The 17,149-nt window shown below is 46.8% G+C and overlaps 1 protein-coding gene across 1 annotated transcript; it reads left to right on the top strand.

Annotated features, from left to right (window-relative positions):
- Positions 1-7,813: 7,813 nt before the first annotated feature.
- VC83_08679 (uncharacterized protein) lies at positions 7,814-9,762 on the top strand (the record flags this gene model as incomplete). The annotated part of the gene is made up of 1 exon (XM_024472225.1): positions 7,814-9,762. Exon 1 carries the CDS (start codon positions 8,002-8,004, stop codon positions 9,760-9,762), a length of 1,761 nt encoding a protein of 586 aa, XP_024320151.1. The 5' UTR covers positions 7,814-8,001.
- Between the last annotated feature and the right edge of the window lie 7,387 nt (positions 9,763-17,149).

The raw sequence follows: 17,149 nt of genomic DNA, 5'->3' as shown, positions 1-17,149 counted from the left end.
GGAGACGAAAGAAGGGGGGGGAAGCAGCAGCGGCACCGAGACAGTCTCACCACTCCCTCCGCCGAACTCGAGTAAGAACAACTTGGAGAGGAATAAGGGGGGGTTGCGGCCGTTGAGTCTGGGGGCGCATGAGGTGAGGGCGAGGAGGTGGAGGGATGCTATGGAGGAGTTGAGGAAGGTGTAGATCCCTGTTGCCTGCCTGTGGGGTTTTCGATCCGATCCTTTTGGCTGTTTCATTGTTGTTGGAGTGTGAGTGGTTTGAGGAAGAGGGAGAGGGAGACGATGGGTGTCTGTGGCGTCTACGCAACTGTGTTTCTTATCTATTACCCTTTGTTTTCTTCTTCTCGATATACCTACCGAGCTGTTATTTTTAGTTCTTTTAGCGCCGAGAGAGGGGTGGTGGCATGTCTGCTGTATTTTGATCTCCTTGTTTCTGTCCTGTCTTTTTCATCTGTATTGTTTGTCATGATATCTCATCTACAGTTTTTATTTTAGCTAGTTTAGTTTTAGTTAGGACTTGTGCTTCTCTATATCCCATTTGAAATTCTGTAGCAACGTTTATCTAACCAACTTACCTTACCATCTTACCGTTTGCTGATGCCTTTTATTGGACTTCTTGAGAGTAAACCGTGTCGCCTGCTGCTGTGCGTGAAGGGGGGTTTCTATCCTTCTTTTGAACGACAGGATAGGACCCTACATACCTACCTGCGACTAAGCTGTGGAGAATAGATGGATGGATGGATGGGGTGTGTGTCTGAAGAGTGGCGGTTGATGGGGCGGGGGAGGGATAAAGAATCTTTTAGGAATTAGGGGTTTGGAATAGGATTTTTTTTTTATGGAGGTTTGGGTGGTTATTCTTCTTCGTTTTGTGGGGAGTGATTGAGTTGAGTGGATGAGTGAGTGAGCGAGGGGCTTGTTGTGAGAGTGAGTATCCTGTCCTGATGACAATTTCTTCTTAACTTCCGCCCTTCCCCCCTCCCCCCCCCGTTTTCATCCTCCCTCCACCTCCCCCTAAACAAACCCCGCCACCCCGCCCCTCACCTACTAACAATCAGCAACCATCCCCCCCAGCACGGCGCTCTCCTCCGACGAGATCATTAATCTTGCCTGCGTCTTGCTGGTGGTGGCTGCTGTCGTTGTTGTTGAGAGTATTGTGATGAGGGTTTTTGATAGGTGGTATAGAGAAGGGGGGGCGGGGGGGGGATGTTTTGAGGGTTAGGGTGGGAAATAGCGATGGGGGGGGGCTGAGTGGTGAGTGAGTGGGTGGCTGGCTTGTTGTTGAGAGTGAGTAAAGTATCCTTCCTGATGCCAATCCCTTCTTAAATTCCATCCTTTCCCCCTTTCCCCCTTTCCCCCTTTCCCCCTTTCCCCCTTTCCCCCTTTCCCCCTTTCCCCTTTCCCCCTTTCCCCCTTTCCCCCTTTCCCCCTTTCCCCCTTTCCCCCTTTCCCCTTTCCCCCTTTCCCCTTTCCCCCTTTCCCCCTTTCCCCCTTTCCCCCTTTCCCCCTTTCCCCCTTTCCCCCTTTCCCCCTTTCCCCTTTCCCCCTTTCCCCTTCCCCTTTCCCCCTTTCCCCCTTTCCCCCTTTCCCCTTTCCCCCTTTCCCCCCATACTCCCTCATCCACTTCCATCCATACCAACCCCGCCACCACCCCCCTACCAACAATCAGCAACCGTAACCCCTAGCACCGCGCTCTCCCCCCTCGCCTCCTTGCTCACTATATAGTGCACTAAATCTAAGTTTGGACAATCTTTATCTCCATACTCAAGACGCAGCAGTATGTTTATGAATATGCGTTTCGACCGCGTTCTTGCTGGTATTATGGACGGACGGTGGGAGTTGGGGGACGGAGCGGACGAGAGGTCACTGATCTTGCCTGCGTCTTGTCGGTGAATGCTGTCTTTTGTTGTTAAGAGGATCTTGATGGGGGTTTTTGATAGGGGGCGGGGGGGGGGGGAGGAATGTTTTAGGGGGGAGGGCTTTATTGAGGGGTTTGGGGTGAGTGAGTGAGTGAGTGAGTGAGTGACTAGCTGGCTGTTTTGTTGTTTGAGTGTGATTATTGCAATGTCAGTTTTTTAGGGGTCTTATTCTTCTTCCATTTCTTTATTTCTTTGCAAGACTGCTGTCTTGTCGTTGAGAGTATCCTAACAGGGCATAATAATCATGACTAACGTAGTCCACAAGTGGGCGGTCCACCCAAGTGCGCGGTCCACGCCAATTAACACTGAATGCTTCTTCACTTCTTAACTTCACCACATCACCAATTCAAATGGCTTCCGCTCAAAAAGAAGCTCAATTAGTCTTAGCTATCCAGGCTATCCAAAATACACCTAAACTTAGCATTCGACGCGCGGCAGTCATTTACAATGTCTCCCATACAACGCTCCAAGCGCGTCTCTATGGCTGGCAATCAATACACAATATTCAACCTAAAGCACAAAAGCTTACGAAACTAGAAGAATGTATGATAGTTTAGAGGGTTCTTAAACTAGATTCTCAAGCATTTCCTCCTAGGTTAAGTGCTGTGGAAGTATGGCAAATCGATTATTACGCGACCGCGACGCGTCACATGTTAGTAAGAACTAGGCAACGAACTTTGTTCGGCGACAACCACAGCTTAAAAGCATATTTAGTCATAAATACGACTATGTCATACTGACATTCGTTGCACTCAGTTTGCTATCAAACTCAAGAGCAAACTTAGAAATCTCCTCCTCAAACCTACAAGTCACTATACATATTTTGGCTTATCACACCAACAACAAGAGCAACGATTGCTACAACCCTCTATGATTCATTACACATCATCGCTCCTTAGTTACTGGGCTGATATTACCACATAGCATATCTCTACAACCCTCTATGATTCATTACATGACATCACTCCTTAGTTACTGGGCTAATACTACCACATGACATATCTCTATCAACTAGAAGCCTAGGAACATGAACGATAGCTCCAAAAGCTTCTACAACCCTCTATGATTCATTACACGTCATCGCTCCTTAGTTACCCACAAGATTGGTTAAGTTATGTCTATAGGGGTACTCTGACCTTGGACCTCCTTTCACTTCCTATAGGCTAGGAACCTAAGAGATGGTTCTATGGGATCTCTCTTACGTTGACTACAGTTACCAAGCCTGGTTAGTCATGGAAAGTCAATTAGGTTGTTTGGTGTCTAAAAAACCGAAGGTTAAGCGGTATTTAGGCGGGTAGTTAGAGGTGTTAGTGTCTAAAACCTAAGATCAAGTCTAGAGATCACACTCTAAGGGTTGAATAGGAGAAGTCCTACACCTTAGAAGCCTCCTTAAATGTTGCTTTCTATCATTACAATGTTAAATGCAGCATAAAAGGTAGGAAAGAAGTCATCCTTAGTAATGTAAGTAATATAAGCCTGTATTATATCTTCAATTTGCTGACCATAAGCCTTTTTTAATAGGCTGAAACAGCTAACATCAAGTGGCTGGAGTAAATGGGAGGAGTGAGCAGGCATACAAAGCGTAATAATGTTGTGTTCCTTATAGTACTCCTTAAACTCATCTAAGTGGTGGCTCTCATGACTATTAAGGACTAAGAGGTGATAACCACTAACAGTCTAGGGCTTTGTATGCTTCTCAAAATGCTAAATCTAATCCATGCCTCTCTTATTTGTAGTCTAGCCATTTTCAGTAACAGCAATGACCTAATCGCTTAGAAATCCACTATTCTCATACTAAGATATAAGGTGATTTTTGCCTATAACAATGACAAATGGTAGCACTACCCAACCTTAGGAACTAATGTTTTGGATTACTATAACCTATTATTGCTAGGCTGTACCTTCTTTGCTTTTGCCTGCCTGTCTAAGATTGTTATAACCATAGCAGTTGAGATAACACCTATCATAAACCTAGTCTTATCAAAGTTGTAGATATTGGCTTCATAGATGCTATATTTCACAATTGTGTTGTGCATAAGCTCAAACCAACCACAGAGGACTTTTGGGTCCTTGCACTTAGCCCTCTAGTAGTTGTATTTACACTAGAAGCATGTCTAGAGCTCTACACACCGCTTAGCAAAGTTTAAAGCCTAACGTGACCTAATTCATAGAGTGTCATATGTTACAAGTAGTTAATTTGCCATATCTTTAGAGGAAATCCTTTAGCAGCTAGGTCAAGTATGTGTTGAACAAGAACTGATTACTCTAGGTTTGTCAATTTCTGTGAATTAGCTAGAATATCATGCCGTGTAGGTATACTATGGTTCTAGTGACAGAGCTTCTTATAATTAACTTTATAAAGCTCCCCTATAGCTCTTGCACGTAGCTTTAGGTTGGGTTTCATAGCTTAGAGGGCTAAAATAAGGTCTCTTTTATCATTTTTCTAGGACATCGTTTATGGTAGAGAAATATAGTGTTTTATGTAGTTGTCATGTTAGCACATCTAAGTGAGGCTTTCTATAATAGGGTGCCAACCATTATAGTGCATTGTATATATGGCGTGTTATGTGTATTCTACTAAGCTAGAATAGTATAATCGTCAGAACCAACCCTATTGCCTATGTAATAAGGTCAGTTCTAACAATTATTCTTTTTGGCTTAGTAGGATGTAGTGCAAGCATAACTGTACATCATTACACTTTCGCTTGTCTAGGGCTTTTGCTATACATGTACGTTAATGTACTTGTATAATGAGTAGCTATGTATAATGAGTGGCCACCTCTACTGCACTTAATCCCTTTTATAATAGCTATAGAAACCACAACACCAAATCAATTAAAACTACTCGGAATCATCTTCTCTAAAGGTTACTACTACCACTTAACAGGTTCGTGCATTATGACTAGCCATACTGCAAACACTACAGTGCTAGGTGTGTACTTAAGCCCCCTCTACATGACGACTACTACAATTTGTTTCAATCTTCAACTGCTCACCTATATCCTTCTCAGCCATTAGATCCTCTGCTTCCTATATACTAAGTGATCCTCCTGCCTATAGACATGTTTTTTTAGCCCTCTAGCACTTGCTAAGAACCTTATTTGCTGTACGAAGGTCATTTAGCTCAGCCTGCATTAACACAAGCTTGTATGCCATCTTTAACATACCTCTTGCCGAGGCATCAATCATGTTGTACATATAGGTTAGGGAGCTATTTTAATGCCTAGTAATCTTATTCTTAATGGTAGTTGACTGTTGAGTGATCTTAGATGCTGTCTTAGGCGTCTTTGTAACCTAAGATTAAGCTGTCCCTAGGCGTGTGTTTAGCAGCAAAGGTGTCATTAGCTTCAGATCTAGCTAGGAAGCACAGCTTTAGGGTTAAGAGGTGTCATACTGACATTCGTTGCACTCAGTTTGCTATCAAACTCAAGAGCAAACTTGGAAATCTCCTCCTCAAACCTACAAGTCACTATACATATTTTGGCTTATCACACCAACAACAAGAGCAATACTACTCAACGATTGCTACAACCATCTATGATTCATTACACGTCATCGCTCCTTAGTTACTGGGCCGATATTACCACATAGCATATCTCTACAACCCTCTATGATTCATTACATGACATCACTCATACTACCACATGACATATCTCTACCAACTAGAGGCCTAGGAGCATGAACGATAGCTCTAAAAGCTCCTACGAACCTCTATGATTCATTACATGTCATCGCTCTTTAGTTACCCACAAGATTGGTTAAGTTATGACATAATTTGTCTATGACATAATTTGTCTATAGGGGTACTCTGACCTTGGACCTCCTTTTACTTCCTATAGGCTACGAACCTAAGAGATGGTTCTATGGGATTCTCTTACGTCTACTACAGTTACCAAGCCTGGTAAGTCATGGAAAGTCTTGGAAAATGAGAGAACTACACTCCTTTAGCATAAATAGGATTGCCCTTTCCTTAAGAAAGGGCAAGCAGACAATACAGTAAATCGACTATCACATACTTCCACGTCTTTTCCAAGCTTCCAAGCATTCATCTTGTTACTCCTTGTTTCTGAAAAGTCAGTGAGGTGTTAACCTCTGACTTACCCCTGAGTTCCCAGACTCAACATTTGTTGCAACTTGTCTGAACCACTTCACTACATCACACACCTGATTGCTGCGTTGTGGAATAGTCTAAGCTACGACCCTTTGGCTCTGTTTTCTAAGACAGTGTGTTGTCTTAGTAAATTCATCCCTTCCTTGGGTGGCTAGATTCTCACATCTGGTGCACCCACCATTACAAGAGGGACAAGACTAGTTGCTCTAAAGCCTGCCTGTACGTTGTTTTCAGTCATAGCTATGTTAAAAGCCTCTAAAAATGAGTCTAAAAAGTTTTCCTTCACGATGTGAGTGATTTGCATCCACATCATCTTCTTGATTTGCTTCCTGTACGAAGCCTTAAGCGGGCTAAAACAACTGACATCAAGAGGCTAGAGGATATGTGATGAATGGGGAGGCATACAAAGTGGTAGGATGCTGTTGGCCTTATAGTAGTCGTTAAACTTAGTAGAGTGGTGGCTTGTGTGGCCGTCAAGGACTACACCTTTCGTATGAGCCTTCGTGCATTGATCAAAGTGCTTAATCCTATCTAAACCAATCTCGTTTGTAGTCTAGCCGTTAGTACTTATATGGATCCTCCAATCGCTCAGGAATCGACCGTTCTAATACCAAGGTGTAAGGTGGAATTTGCCCTTTACAACTATGTACAGAGGCAGCGTCTAGCCAGTTGCACATACTCCCTAGATTACTGTAACAAACTCTCGATTGCCTAGTCGGAGCTTGTAACAACCTTTGCGCTCGAGAGCATGCCCATTAGAAACCTGGTCTCGTTGAAATTATAGATGTCTGCCTCCTAGATACTGTACTTGGCAATCATAGTCCGTACGAGCCAAAACCATGCGTTTACCACGTCTGGATCTTCGCATTAGGCCCTCTAATAGTCGATTCGACGTCGAAAACGCGTAGTAAGCTCGAGATGACGCTTAACAAAGTTCTCTGCCCATCGTGGTCTAACACGCGACACGTCGCGGTCCGTACAAAGGCGATCGGCCATTTCTCGAACGTCTTCAAGCTGGGGCTGAAATCCTCGCAAATCTAGGTCGAGTATCCGCTCTAGGTCGGTCAACTTTCTTAAGTTGGCGGAGATATCGCGTCGTGAGTCATGCCCGGCGCGTCGGCAACGAAGGGTTGTACGAGGGACGTTGTAGGTTGTAGCTGCAGATGAGACTGTAAGAGCAGGGTCGTTTTTAAGGGCTCTAATAGCAAAGTAATGCGACTTTCAATTGAAGACATTTCCATCTTTTTTCGTGGAAGAAAGTACTGTGCAATGTAGAAGCAGTAAAATTGGTGGTGGAGGTGGCCACTCGTTATACATGGCTACTCGTTAAGTAAGTATGTTATATGATTGTAATACAATATGGTCTTCTGCCATATGATTGTAATATTGGAATTTCATTCCAATATATTGCCAGCACACTATTGGCAACACTGCCCTCGAATAACCCACTGCCCACCATAGGGGCTCAGATGACAGCGGAGTTCGGCCGCCTTTGTCCTTGGAGTCAGCTTCAACGTTGTCCTGTTCAACAAGCAGCTTTTCAATTGTTTGCTGGATGGGAAGGGCATGTGTTCCCCAGTATCGAGCAGCGTAGTCTAAGAACGGGTTCTGTTTAATCCCACTCTCAAACTCTGCATCGCTGTTGGAGCGGCCAGTGCTGAAAGTTTGGAAGGGTGAGCGCCGCGGAAGGATGCATTGCTTGGTAGGTGACGGACGGGAGTATCCGCACCGCCAATCGCTAGGGTCGCGCTTATATATATATATTTTGGCAATCAGTATCAATACCCCACTATCAACAATATACCCCGCCATCACACGATACGGAAGCAGAACGTCGCTCTTATACCACAAAATACCTCTCGCTAGCTGTACTATAGCTGTACTGCAGAGACCGTATCTCCTGAAGAAGGCCAGAGAATCCAGACTTCCTGCGTGACTTTCTTCAACGTCACGGGACGGACAGACAGGTGGGCCATGGAAACAACCAATGCGCCGCCACCAGGAGTAGAAGAAATAAAACAACATCTCGATGAAAGAGGTATGGGAGAGGAGATTGCGAGGTTATACCTTGACTGTCCTTCTCAATCCGCAAAGGACGTGAAATCATGGCTCGAATCTAGCACCCACTTCCACCGCTCCGAGAAAATAATCCCCGCCCCCTCATCACCCTCCTCTTCCACCTCCGCGCCACACCTACGCATCCCCACTACCATCCTACTCCCATTATCTACTTCTCCGGCTGAGGCGCGCGCGGCCCTTCCCTCACCACCTCCAGAATCTGGGCTCATGGAGAGGATTTCCGTTGTGCTACTGCCTGTTTCCCCTGCTAGCAACGCGCTGGGGGAACTGGGAACAGCATCAAAAGCTTCACACCACCTCTCCGACCCCTTCCTTACTTTTCTCTCTCACCCCGCTGTCAGCTCAGTAGTTGACTCACAAGCTCGAGAGTCCCTCCTCTCCACCCTCCCAAAACGATACACCGTCTACACTCCACTGGCCCTCCTACCCACCGGCAGCCTATCCTCAGACGCCTGGCAGGCCGTGCTGGACAACACCCCTCCCGTGGTGGTAGAGGAGCTATGGACTGGCGTCCTGGGCGCCATTACGCGACTTGGGGGGGAGAAAGTGACGCACCTAGCTATCAACCATCCCATCCCCGGTTCCGCCGAGGATGAGAATATCATCCGCGCCCCTTCGCACCTACGCGCTCTCTTCGGCGACTTCGGCCCCACCATCTCCGCTAAGAGGTGGGCGCTTGGCCCTGGGTTAGTGACAGGGGCTGGGGAGGGAGAGGGAGGGGAGGGAGAGCCGATAGGGGAAGAAGATTTTAAAAATGCGTTCTGGGTGCGGACGAGACAGAATGGGATTTTCCAGTCCTGGGCCCCGCGTTGGACGATGTTCAGTCGTGGGAATGTTACTGAGAAGGCGAGGGTCCTCCGCTTCGGCGCTGCGTCATGGTGGCTGAGTGCTGTTGGTGGTGGTGGTGGTACTGCCTCTGGTGGTAGTGATGGGCGAAATGGGGAACAGGTGCAAATAGCGGTGGATTTATACGCCGGAATCGGGTATTTCACACTCTCCTACCTCTCGCGGGGGTACGCGGTGTTGGCGTGGGAGATTAATCCGTTTTCTATTGAAGGCCTACGGCGCGGTGCGCTGGGTAATGGGTTTGAAGTGCTTGTGGTAAAGGGGGCAGTGGACTGGGAGGCGGTTAGGGAGACGGTGGAGAAGAGGGGCGTGGTTGTTTTTGCAGAGGATAATAAGTTTGCGTGGGCGAGGTTTCAGGAGGGGTTGCAGGAGCTGGGGAAGAAGGGGGTGGTAGGAGGGGTGGAGGGGAGGTGGAAGGTGAGACATGTTAATCTTGGCTTACTGCCGTCGTCGAGGATGGGATGGGAGGTTGGAGGAAGGTTTTTGGGAGAGGGTCAGGGGGGTTGGATGCATGTGCATGAGAATGTTAAAGAATCGGGTCGGAAGGAGATGGTGAAGGGAGATGAGATTGTGGAGGTTGTTAGGGGGGTTGTTGGGGGTGGTGGAAGGGGGGAAGTGGAAAGGGAGGAAGAGGAAGGCAGAGAAGGAGGAGAAGAAAGGAAGGAGATAAATGTCGAGGTTAGGAGTGTAGCGATGGTGAAGGGGTTTGGACCTGGAGTTAATCATATGGTTTTTGATGTGTGGGTTGGGCCGAAAGGGGTGGGTGCTGGGATGCGTTGGGGGTTGTTGGGTGGGACATATGGCATGTAATAATTAGAACGGTTGGGTGGCTTGGTATATATCGTATACATATCGTATATATATCCTAGATGCTATGGTAGATAATGGCTGCGAAGCCTATATAATGGAGAGTTGCAAAGAAAAGGAGGCTGAGTCACCAAGTGAAGAGGGTAGAAGTTGACTAGAAAGAAACTGATTAGGAAAAAGTGAGTCGTCAGAAGTCGTTTTACAACCTCATAACCTCGTTTTTTTGTCGCCACGAATAGGAATTATGGCAGTGGCTTTCGATGGCACAGAATAGTCGGTTTATGATGAAGATTTTGGATCGGAGATTAGCCCAACTGATGCGATTCACAACCCGATCTTATGACTCAATTAGTAGTCGAGTATGGTAACTATGCCATGCTATTAATGGGACTCGTCCTCCTTAAAAGTCTAGAGAGGGACTGTGGATAACAGCACTGTCTGCAGCAACTGTAGTTCAAATAGGTATGGCTAATCACCCGAGGCCACAGCACCATGTACAGCAACTTAGTTTTAGTTCAAGTAGGTATGGTTAATCACTCGAGGGTACAATCACCATTTACAGCAACTGTAGTTCAAGTAAATGCGTCCAGTCACTCAAGACTACAATCAATTATAGGTGAGAAAATGACGAAGCCACCGTAATATAGCCAATTCTATCAAGGTTATGACACTATAGGACTCTGCGGCAGAGTCTCTGCCATATTTGAGGTGAGCTTTGTCATGGATATAGTATAATTCTGCGAAGTTTATCATATTTATGAACATGAAGAGGCCATCGGCAGCATGAAAGCCATATAGAGACACAGAAGATGACGAGCAATAAAAACGCCCCCTCCTCGAGCCAAGTCACCCCAACTACCGACTCAGTCCCGAAGAACAACTACCCCTACTTCCCAACCTCATCCATCTCCAGCGCTTAGACATATGCCCAGACCTATGTTCATCTGCATCTCCATCTGCATTTTCATCTCCATCGCCACGTCACTCCCCAGCCATCTTCCCCCCATAATCACCTAACCTCGCGCACACCTACAACTATTTTCTCAAATTGACAAATTGCTCAAAACTTTTCGCCCTGGACCCTCAGGGCTCTACTTCTAGTCAATTACGCATTATAACTCCCATCTCCATCCATTCCTGCTCCTTTCGAGCATCCCTAGTAATGGAGGCCTCAACTCCCTAACGGCTGGATATAGGCCCCTAAGACAGCGCTTTTACTCGCCCCTAGGAACTACAATCACCATCCAACCTCAACTGCACTTCTAAGAGACAACAGAAGACACTTAGTACCAACACTGTGCCTCCTCCATGCCTTAGCTTAGGTGAAAGCGCGCCTAACAGTCATGAAGCAACAGCAGCCATTAGTGGCCAACTTGATGCCATTGAAAGGGAAGACAAGATATAGCTATATATGATTTCGATAGCATAGTAGACAAGTTTGTGTCCTCCTACAAGCTCCTAGAGCATTACACTTTCAGCTATAGCCTCTATAACAAGGTAGTTAGCTTTCTCACTGCCTCTCTATATGTAGAAACTTTTAACTACACCCCTATCTGTCTTAGAAGCTAGCCCTCTGTAATGGTGGGTGCACCAGATGTGAGAATCTAGCCACCCACAAGGAAGGGATTACTTTACTAAGACAACACACTGTCTTAGGAAACAGAGCCAAAGGGTTGTAGCTTAGACTATTCCACAATGCAGCAATCAGGTGTATGATGTAGTGAAGTGGTTTAGACAAGTTGTAACAAATGTTGAGTCTGAGAACTCAGGGGTAAGTCAGAGGTTAGCACCTCACTGACTTTTCAGAAACAAAGAATAAGAAGATCAATGCTTGGAAGCTTGGAAAAGACATAGAAGTATGTGCTAGTCGATTTTCTGTATTGTCTGCTTGCCCTTTCTTAAGGAAAGGGCAATCCTATTTATGCTAAAGGAGTGTAGTTCTCTCATTTTCCAAGACTTTCCATGACTAACCAGGCTTGGTAACTGTATTAGAAATCAAGTGCGACCCACAACTAGCTTGCTAATTATGTAGTGAACGTAAGAGAATCCCATAGAACCATCTCTTGGGTTCCTAGCCTATAGAAGTGAAAAGGAGGTCCAAGGTCAGAGTACCCCTATAGACAAATTATGTCATAACTTAACCAATCTTGTGGGTAACTAAGGAGTGATGATGTATAATGAATCATAGAGGGTTGCAGAAGCTTCTAGAGCTATCGTTCATGTTCCTAGGCCTCTAGTTGATAGAGATATGTCATGTGGTAGTATTAGCCCAGTAACTAAGGAGTGATGTCATGTAATGAATCATAGAGGGTTGTAGCAATCGTTGAGTAGTATTGCTCTTGTTGTTGGTGTGACAAGCCAAAATATGTATAGTGACTTGTAGGTTTGAGGAGGAGATTTCTAAGTTTGCTCTTGAGTTCGATAGCAAACTGAGTGCGACGAATGTCAGTATGACATAGGAGCCCTCCACTAAGGCACAGAGCTTGCTAGATAGGTGTAACGCTGACTTCTAAACGATAGAAGACACAGAGGTTCTCTTGCGTAAAGGTTTACTTATCAGAGGAGGCAGGGGATCAGACACAAAGGCTTCAAGTAACACGTTACTAGTATATAACAAATACTGTATTGAGTTGAGCACGAAGCTCCTATCTAAGGAAATACTATCTACTTATATAGTGGCGTCGTGCCTAGTGGACTCTTGGGAACTCACTCGAGTCCTCGGAGTCCTGGACTCTTAGGACTCTTCTCATCATCCTGCGAGTCCATCACGTGCCTAGTGGACTCCTGGGAACTCACTCGAGTCCTCGGAGTCCTGGACTCTTAGGACTCTTCTCATCATCCTGCGAGTCCGTCACGTGATACTTTCGGAACTACTATTCCCCGCTGCCCCTCCAGGTACCAGGGCCGGTCTCATGCGACCTCCCTCCTTCCTGTCCTGTAGTTGGCCAGCCTTCTTGTTCCGTCGTAACACTCGCTCCCTTCCCCTGGGCATTCGTCTCGAATCCTATAAGTACGTCCATGTCCCCGGGACTCTGCTGCTCCTCAGCGAGTCCTTCAACATGCAACATGCCTACTGACACTGCCCGCAAACTCCAGGAACGTAACGATCTTGTCCGTCGAATAAAGAACCACGGATACGAACTACCCGAAATGGATTCTTGCTCGAACTGCGTGAGGCGAAACATTACTTGCGTGTCGTCTCCAAATGATTCACGGCGGTGCGCCGAGTGCGTTCGTCGCAACTTGAAAGAAAAGTGTGACTGTATGGGTCCTGAGCATCCCGATTGGGTGAAGCTCGAACGGGAGGAGGATCGCCTGGATCGCGAAGAGGAAGAAACCCTTTCGAAGTTACTTCGTCTGCGGAAGCAGAAACGCCTCATCCGAACCCGTGGTAAAGATATGCTCCGGCGAGGTTTGAAAACCCTCGACGAGCTTGATGCGGCAGAGGAGGCCGAACGTGTGGCTGCTGAGAAGCGTGACGCTGTTGAGGCTGAGGAACAGGCAGTTAGCGCTGCCTCCTCGTCTGTGACCGGGACCCTCGCTTCCTCCGATCCACTGGCCTACTCCCCTGCATCTTGGGATCAATGGCTGGTGGATGGCGGCGTCGATATTCCTCCAGCAGTTCTTTGCTGATGTTCCTTGTTGGTTCCCACGAATTATCCGTAGGTTTGTAATTTTCCCATTTTATCAAAAACTCTTCTCGACGTCCTACTAACCTTCTGTCTAGGATCGTTTCGACCTCATATTCGATTATCTCATTCTCGGGTTGGAGTTCGGTGTCGGTCGCAATTGGGGTATTTCCTCTTGCTGGTTCCAGTAGTGAGACATGAAATACCGGGTGTAGTCTAGACTTCCTGGGTAGCTGCAGTCTGTAATTAACTGAGCTGACTTTGTTCAATATTTTAAATGGTCCCAATTTCTTGAAGTCCAACTTTGTGCTTGGTCGTTTCGTTTTGATATGTTTCCAGAGTAGGTATACTTTATCCCCCTCCTTGAAGGCAGGTTCCATACTGCGCTTCTTGTTTGCGTATGCGGCGGATCGTTCATTTAAGAATTGGATGTCCATCGCAAGTTGTTCGTGGAACGATTTCAGTTGTTCCACCACGATCAGGGCTTGTTCAGCTCGTGATTCATCCGGTCTTGGTTGCCTATATGCTTCTGGCTGGTAGCCATAATTGGCAAAGAACGGTGAGACTTTCGTTGCTTCTGTCATCGCGCTGTTATATGCAAACTGTGCGATGGGTAAGATCTGAACCCAGTTGTCCTGTTGATGATTGACATAGCTTCGCAGGTACTGTTCAAGGGTCTGATTTAATCTTTCTGTTTGGCCATCTGTCTGGGGATGAAAAGCTGTTGATAGCTTATGATTTGTTCCCAGTAGCGCCATCAATGATTTCCAGAATTTCGAAGTAAAGAGCTTGTCTCTATCTGAGATGATTTCTTCTGGCATCCCATGATCGGCTAATATGACTCGAATGAAGGTATATGCGAGCGCCTCGGCGTCGCTAGCTTCTAGATATGGTATAAACTTCCCATATTTCGTGAGTCTTTCCGTGATGACGAGGATAGAGTCATATTCTATTCCTGTTAACGGGTCCTTGGAGGGTGGAAGCTTGACGATGAAGTCCAAAGCTATTGATTTCCACGCTCCTTTTGGTACTGGTGTCGACTTGAGTTGTCCGTATGGCAGATGCCTATTGGATTTTGACTTGCTGCAAATGTCGCACTCTCTTACCACTGTCTCTACCTGCTTCCTCATACCTGGGAAGTAGTAGTGTCGAGTGATTCGTTCGAAGGTTCGTGTTACTCCCTGATGACCGTGTGCTGGTAACGAGTGTTGTTCTTGCACCAGCGGGCGTCTCATTTGACTTGGGACATACACTAACCCTTTGTATCGAATCAATCCTTGCTCGTCGATGGTGAAGTCGCCTTCGACTTTGGACAAGACTCGCTTGGCGCATTCGTCTGTTGCGTAAGCTTTCTTGAGTCTTTCCTCGAGTTCTGTATCTTCGATGACTGAGATCGTCGCTAGTAACTCGTTGTACTGTATTCCTGCATCTGTTTTCTTCAGAATTGCTCTAGGTCTTTCTTCCTTTGGGCCGGCGTAGTCGGTCCGTCTGCTGAGAGCGTCTGCTCTTGCATTCTTGGAGCCCTTGCGATAGGTTATCGTGAAGTTGTAGGCTGCGAGGGTTTCTGCCCAGCGGACTTGTCTGCGGTTTAAAACCTTGGTCGTGGTGAAGTATATGAGGTTCTTGTGATCCGTCCATACCTGCACAGGGTAGGTGGATCCCTCAAGATATACTCGCCACTGCTCAAAGGCAACGACAATAGCCAGTAGCTCCTTGTCGTGGATGTCGTAATTGAGTTCCGCGGGTGACAGTTTCCTAGAGTAGTACGCGATTGGTTTGAACTTACCGTTCTCGTCTGGTTGATTCAGACATGCTCCAATTGCGAAGTCAGAAGAGTCCGTTTCGAGGATGATCTTCTTTGCAGGGTCAAATGTAGCAAGGATAGGTGCTTCCGTGAACTTCGTCTTAAGTTCCTGGAAAGCAGCCTCTGCCTTGTCCGTCCATTTGAATTCGAGATCCTTTCTGGTAAGCTCCGTGAGTGGTTGAGCTACCTTGGAATATCCCGAGATGAATCTTTGGTAGAAGTTGGCGAAGCCTAGGAAGGCTTGCACTTCCTTGACCGTGGTCGGTGTTGGCCATTCCAACACTGCCGTTACTTTTGCTTGGTCCATCTTGATGCCGTGCGTTCCAATAATGTAACCCAAGAATTCGACTTGGTTTTTATGGAACTCGCACTTCTCTGGTTTGAGGAGTAAGCTGTACTCCTTTAGTTTCTTCAGGACAAGTTTGACATGCTTGACATGCTCTTCCTTGGTTGCTGAATACACCAGGACGTCGTCTAGGTAGACAATGGTAAAGATGTCTAAGTATTCGTGCAAAGCATCATTCATCAGTCGTTGCATGGATGCGGGTGCGTTTGTTAGCCCAAAGGGCATGACTTGATACTCGAATAGGCCATAGCGGGTGCGGAATGCTGTTTTCCACTCTTCCCCAGCCTTGATTCGGATCAGGTTGTATGCTCCTCGCAGATCTAGCTTACTGAAGATCTTTGCTCCTTGAAATCTATCGTGTAGTTCGTTGATTAACGGCAGGGCATACCTGTCCTTGATTGTGATGTTGTTCAACGCTCGATAGTCCACACATAACCGTAGGGAGCCGTCTTTCTTTGGTACGAAAAGCACCGGACTTCCTGCTGGTGATGTGGATGGTCTGATGAATCCTTTCGCTAGGTTATCATCGATGTACTCCTTAAGTACCTTCAGCTCCTTTTCCGATAGCTGATATATTGGTCCGAACGGTGGACTCTTGTCTTTCTCCAAAGGTATCTCGTGATCCCATGGTTGGTGCTTAGGAAGCGCCTCGTTCTTAGGGCCTTCCTGGAATAATTGCTCGTATTCCTTGTACTCCACCGGTATACTCGTCGGTGAGGATGCCTGGGCTAGGTCATCGAGCTCGGAGGTTGCACATAACTCCTTCCGGCCCTGGGAGGGTTTCTCCCGTTGTCGTGTGTCCGTCCGTTGTTCACACGCGCACTGGCTCATCACAACTTTCTCGTTCCACCAGTCGATCTGGGGGTTGTGTTTCTTGAGCCATGGCATACCAAGGATGCACGCATGGTTGTCCATGTGCACGATGTCAAACTGAATCGTTTCCTTGTGCCCGTGTAGCATGACCATTTCCAATGGGACCGTTTCGTGGGTCACCATTCCTTCATTAGTCGAGATGGGCTCTCCATCTACGACCATTAACGGGTATGGTTCGGTTTTCAATTGCGTCTTGAAACCTTGCGTGTCTGCTACTTTCTTTGTCATAAAGTTGCCCGTCGCTCCTGAGTCAATCATTGCTCGGAGGTGTCGCTGTTGTATCTTAGCGACCACATATAGTTGCATGCTGCCCGTCGTGGCGCATAGCTGGTCTGTACTAGGCCTCTTCATGTCGCTCGCCGGTGGCCTACCGTCGAGGACTCCTAGTTTTTTGACTCGTCCGAGGAAGGATAGTATTCATCCGCTTCCAATGGTGGTCCTTGGGGAGATCGTTTCCCTCGCTCTTCTGCTTCGTCTAGCAGATGTGGGTATTTCTTGTATACCTGTTCGCTTTTGATAGGCAAGTCTCCTTCAGACTGGCTTCGCCTGAGGGCGTGAACTTGCTCTGCGTCTCTGAAGTGTATCCTGGGCGAGGATCGGGGAAACAACTGATTCTGGTGTTTCTTTTTCCAGTGGAGCTTGCAGTCATCTTCGCTGCAATACTCCCAGTAGACATACGCGTGCCAGGGATGATCAGTCTCTGTTGCGTCTGTCGTTGATAGTTCCCGTTGTCCTCTC

This window comes from Pseudogymnoascus destructans, assembly GCF_001641265.1.
Source record: "Pseudogymnoascus destructans isolate 20631-21 unplaced genomic scaffold scaffold_29, whole genome shotgun sequence".
NCBI classification, from domain to species: Eukaryota; Fungi; Ascomycota; class Leotiomycetes; order Thelebolales; family Thelebolaceae; genus Pseudogymnoascus; species Pseudogymnoascus destructans.
Note: the sequence above shows the minus strand (reverse complement) of the source record. Positions and strands in the feature narration are given on the sequence as shown.